The 4,712-nt window shown below is 55.8% G+C and overlaps 1 protein-coding gene across 1 annotated transcript in view; it reads right to left on the reverse strand.

Annotated features, from left to right (window-relative positions):
• TERT (telomerase reverse transcriptase) overlaps nt 1–168 on the reverse strand; it is a 17,458-nt gene extending 17,290 nt beyond the window's left edge. The window contains exon 1 of the mRNA XM_010857136.1: nt 59–168. Coding sequence (XP_010855438.1) covers nt 59–168 — 110 coding nt within the window. The remainder of the gene's footprint in view (nt 1–58) is intronic.
• Nucleotides 169–4,712: the final 4,544 nt, after the last annotated feature.

Consider the following 4,712-nt stretch of genomic DNA (forward strand, 5'->3'; position numbering starts at 1 on the left):
GTGGAAAGGCTCTGTGGTACCAAGGGAGAGGACCAGAACGCGGGGTCCCTGGGGGGGCCTGGTGCGTTCGGCGTCCCCGGGGAGCAGGTTCTTCGGGTTGGTTGCTTTAACACCCGGGCCATGACCGTGCAGCGAGGGATGATGCTCTGGGGTCCAGAAGGGGCTCATGGCAGCGAATGAGTAACTTTGTGCGAAGAAGAGAATGGACCACCGCCCCTCCTGGCGGGCCTGGGGAAACCAAGGGGGCGCAGATGCATCCTCGACCATTCCTCAGGGGAGTTCCTGGAGCCTTCCCCGGCGCGGGCGGGCGGCGGGCCTGGTCAGCGGGCAGTGGTCAGCGGGCAGCGGGCGGTGGTCAACGGGCAGCGGGCGGTGGGCAGCGGGCAGCAGCAGCACTTGCCTTGCGGGCTTGGTTTCCTTGGCTCCAGGCTGTACTTTCTCTTTGCGGGATCTTCCGTGGTTCTCACCATAAACGGAAATCCTCAGACCAGTTCTCTGTTAATCACCCATCCCATGGGTAGGGCAAAGGAAGGGGAGAAGTGGAGCCACGGGTTCCCTGGGGCACCACCTGCAGGCTCCTGGCACCCATTCATGGCTCCCTTTACACCCAGAGCCACCCTGCCCTCTACAAGCACCACGAAGACCAAGACGGGTCAAGGGCCTGCCCAGAGGCTCACAGCCCCAGGAGGATCAGGGGCCTCACCTTCCTGCCCAGCCACAGAGACCCTCCCAGGCCCAAGGGCACGGTTCAGAGCAGTCACCCTAATGACTTCTCACCCTAACCCAGACGCTTGCAGGATGTTTGAGTAGAAAGAGGAAGCTTCTGGGTCTTGGGAGGCTTGCACAAATGATACACCTGAGTTCCGCAACACTGAATGGCTGAACAAATGGTTAATATTTCATAACATTACAAAACTTGGTCAGCAATTACTTTTCTTCGTGGCCATAGCATTTAAAGAGGCCTCCGCTCTCCCTCTGTCACCAGCAGTGTTTTGTGTCCATCCCACTTGCTCGGGTCTGCCCCGCTGGTAACCCTTGGGACCGTGGGTGGCTCTCCTGGAAGTTCGCCATGTGAGCACTGCGAGGTCTCAAGCTGGCTTGTTTCCGCCAGTGGGGGACTGGGCGTAGCCTTGGGAAGTGTGTTCTTCTCCAGCGACTAGAAACCAGCATGGATAACAGTTAAAAAAGGAGAAGAAGCAAGCTATGTGATTAGTACCGTGCTAGCTGAGCCACAAGGGAAGCCCGAGGTAGGGAGACTTTTCTGGAGTGAGTGGAAACTGTTCGTCTCCTGAACACGGGCTCCACTGCCGCGTGGACGGCTGCTCTGTCTCCGGAAAGCTGACAGTGGTGTTAGTCACTGTGTCGTAAAACACGAAGGTGTTCTTGGAAAAAACTTCATACTGTTGGCTTATGACAAAATACAACAAAATCCGATTCCAGAAACTTCCAGAAGGCAGTGGGTGAGTGCCACACTTCACACCTGGACGTTTCTAAACAGGGAACTCTGTCGTTCAGTCACTAAGTCGTGTCCGACTGTTTGCGACTCCGTGGGCTGCAGCACGCCAGGCTTCCTTGTTCTTCACCGCCTCCCGGACTTTGCTCAAACTCATCTCCATCGAATTGGAGAAGCCATCCAACCATCTCGTTCTCTGCCGCCCTTTTTTCCTCCTGCCGTCAGCCTTTCCCAGCATCAGGGTCTTTTCCAATGAGTTAGCTCTTTGCATCAGGGGGCCAGGATTGGAGCTTCCGAGCCAGTCTTTTCAGTGAATATTCACGGTTGATTTCCGTAAGGATTCACTGGGTTGATCTTGCAGGCCAGGGCACTGTCAAGAGTCTTCTCCAACACCACAGTTCAAAAGCGTCAGTTCTTCAGCAGTCAGCCTTTTTTATGGTCCAACTCTCACATCCGTACATGACAACTGGAAAAAATCATAGTTTGTTGGCAAAGTGACGTCTCTGCTTTTGAATATGCTGTCTGAGTTGGTCATAGCTTTCCTTCCAAGGAGCAAGCGTCTTTTAACTTCACGGCTGCAGTCACTGTGCACAGTGATTTCGGAGCCCAAGAAAGTAAACTCTGTCACTGTGTCTACTTTTTCCCTTTCTTTTGCCATAAAGTGATGGGACCGGATGCCATGATCTTAATTTCTTTATTACTGAGTTTCAAATCAGCCTTTTCACTCTCCTTTTTCACCTTCATCAAGAGGCTCTTTAGTCTCTCTTCACTTTCTGCCATTAGAGTGGTATCATCTGCAATCTGAGGTTGTTGGTATTTCTCCCGGCAATCTTGATTCCAGGTTGTGAGTCATCCAGTCCGGCATTTCACATGATGTACTCTGCATAGAAGTTAAATAAACAGAGTGACAATATACAGCCTTGTCATACTCCTTTCCCAATTTTGAACCAGTCTGTTGTTCCATGTCTGGTTCTAACTGTTGTTTCTTGACCTGCATACCGGTTTCTCAGGAGACAGGTAAGGTGGTCTGGTATTCCTATCTCTTTAAGAATTTTCCAGTTTGTTGTGATCCACACAAAGGCTTTAATGTAGTCAATGAAACAGATGTTTTTCTGGAACGCCCTTGCTTTCTTCGGGATCTGATGGGTGGTCTGTGGCTCCTCTGTGGATTCTGTGCTGGGAGACAAATACTAATGTAGTCAATGAAACAGATGTTTTTCTGGAACGCCCTTGCTTTCTTCAGGATCTAATGGGTGATCTCTGGCTCCTCTGTGGATTCTGTGCTGGGAGATAAATACTAATGTAGTCAATGAAACAGATGTTTTTCTGGAACGCCCTTGCTCTCTTCAGGATCTGATGGGTGGTCTCTGGCTCCTCTGTGGATTCTGTGAACGCCCTTGCTGTCTTCGGGATCTGATGGGTGGTCTCTGGCTCCTCTGTGGATTCTGTGAACGCCCTTGCTGTCTTCGGGATCTGATGGGTGGTCTCTGGCTCCTCTGTGGATTCTGTGAACGCCCTTGCTGTCTTCGGGATCTGATGGGTGGTCTCTGGCTCCTCTGTGGATTCTGTGAACGCCCTTGCTGTCTTCGGGATCTGATGGGTGGTCTCTGGCTCCTCTGTGGATTCTGTGAACGCCCTTGCTGTCTTCGGGATCTGATGGGTGGTCTCTGGCTCCTCTGTGGATTCTGTGAACGCCCTTGCTGTCTTCGGGATCTGATGGGTGGTCTCTGGCTCCTCTGTGGATTCTGTGAACGCCCTTGCTGTCTTCGGGATCTGATGGGTGGTCTCTGGCTCCTCTGTGGATTCTGTGAACGCCCTTGCTGTCTTCGGGATCTGATGGGTGGTCTCTGGCTCCTCTGTGGATTCTGTGCTGGGAGACAAATACTGATGTGTCGTTTGTCACCTAAGGGGTGAGTGGAGCCCCCCCAGTTATACATAGACCCAACTGTGAAGCTTACAAAAGCACCTGCAGTGGCTGGACACTGGGGATCCCCTGGGGAGCTGGCGGGGTGTCTGCAGGGCTGGCCGTGGACCATCACCCCTAGTCTGTGAGGAGTTGCCACAAATGGTACAGAGGATGCAGCTGGGAAGAGGGAGGAAAGCGGGTCCCGGAGACTCTGACCCCCACCCCCCCCGGGGAGCGTGGCCGGAGGCCTGGCTGGGGTTTAGACGATGAGCAGGCTGTCCTTCATGAGCAGCAGGTTCCGTCCTGTGATCACTGCCACTGGCCTTGGAGGCACCGCAGCCCTGAGGGCACGGGCAGCCAGCTCTGGAGGGCAGCCCGGGGTGGGTGGGGAGTGGGGCGGGCCACAGTGGTGTGCCCGGCACCGGCCTGTGCCCACTCGACGGCACACCTGGTGCATGGTACTTGCCCCCCGACCCAGGCACCATCAGATCTGTGGCCACGGTGTGGGACGGCCAAGGCTGCAACCAGGACCCAAATGGGTCTCAGCGGAGAGAGAGGGTGAGACAGCCCTCGGGCCCTGCCCCCTCCCTCAAACTCCCTGAGTCCAGCCTCTGCCTCCAAGGCCCCATTTCCCTCCAGGACCCTGACGAGGACCCTCTAATTCACTCAGGGTCCGCCTCATCCAGGGTCATCCCCTGCCTCAGGTCACAGGCCTAGGAAGGGGCAGCCTCTGCCCGTGAGACTCAGCGCAGCAGGCAGCATGCGGCTCTGCCCTGGGTCAGTGTCCACTTGACACAGGCGGGGACTGGGACCCTGCCCGGTGGAGCGTGTGGCTGGAGGGCGACGTCATTTTGTCCCCTGTGTGGACTCGTGTGACCAGCCCCGCCCTGGAATACTGAACTGTCCCAGCACCTCCCGTGCATCAGTTGTGAGATCTCGGAGCAGTGTGCTGGGCCAGGCTGGGCAGCTGATCCAACCCCTGGCCCTGCGGTGGGTGTTGGGGTTTTTCCCGCTCTGGAGCCGTTACCAGCACAGCTGCTGTGAAGGGCTGCGTTGGTATTGGACGTCGAGTGTATAATCACATGACCTCTCGTCGCTCAGGACGGACGCCCAGGGGTCTGGTCGCCCCGTGAGCTCGTCTCCTTTCCTGTCTTGCATCTCGATCAGCGATGTGTGACGGAGTCCTCGGTGGTGTCGCTGGTTTTCACTGCAGGGGCTCAGGCAGGTGTGGACAGGACAGACTGGTCCCCGGGGGCCTGGAGACGCCTGGGAAGGGGTGCCAGTGTGACAGCAGGGCTGCACATGGGTGGAAAACAGGCACGTAATGCCCAGAGCACTGCCCTGCGTGCGGCT

Source organism: Bison bison, unplaced genomic scaffold (assembly GCF_000754665.1).
Source record: "Bison bison bison isolate TAMUID 2011002044 unplaced genomic scaffold, Bison_UMD1.0 scf7180017864377, whole genome shotgun sequence".
In the NCBI taxonomy this organism is placed as follows: Eukaryota; Metazoa; Chordata; class Mammalia; order Artiodactyla; family Bovidae; genus Bison; species Bison bison.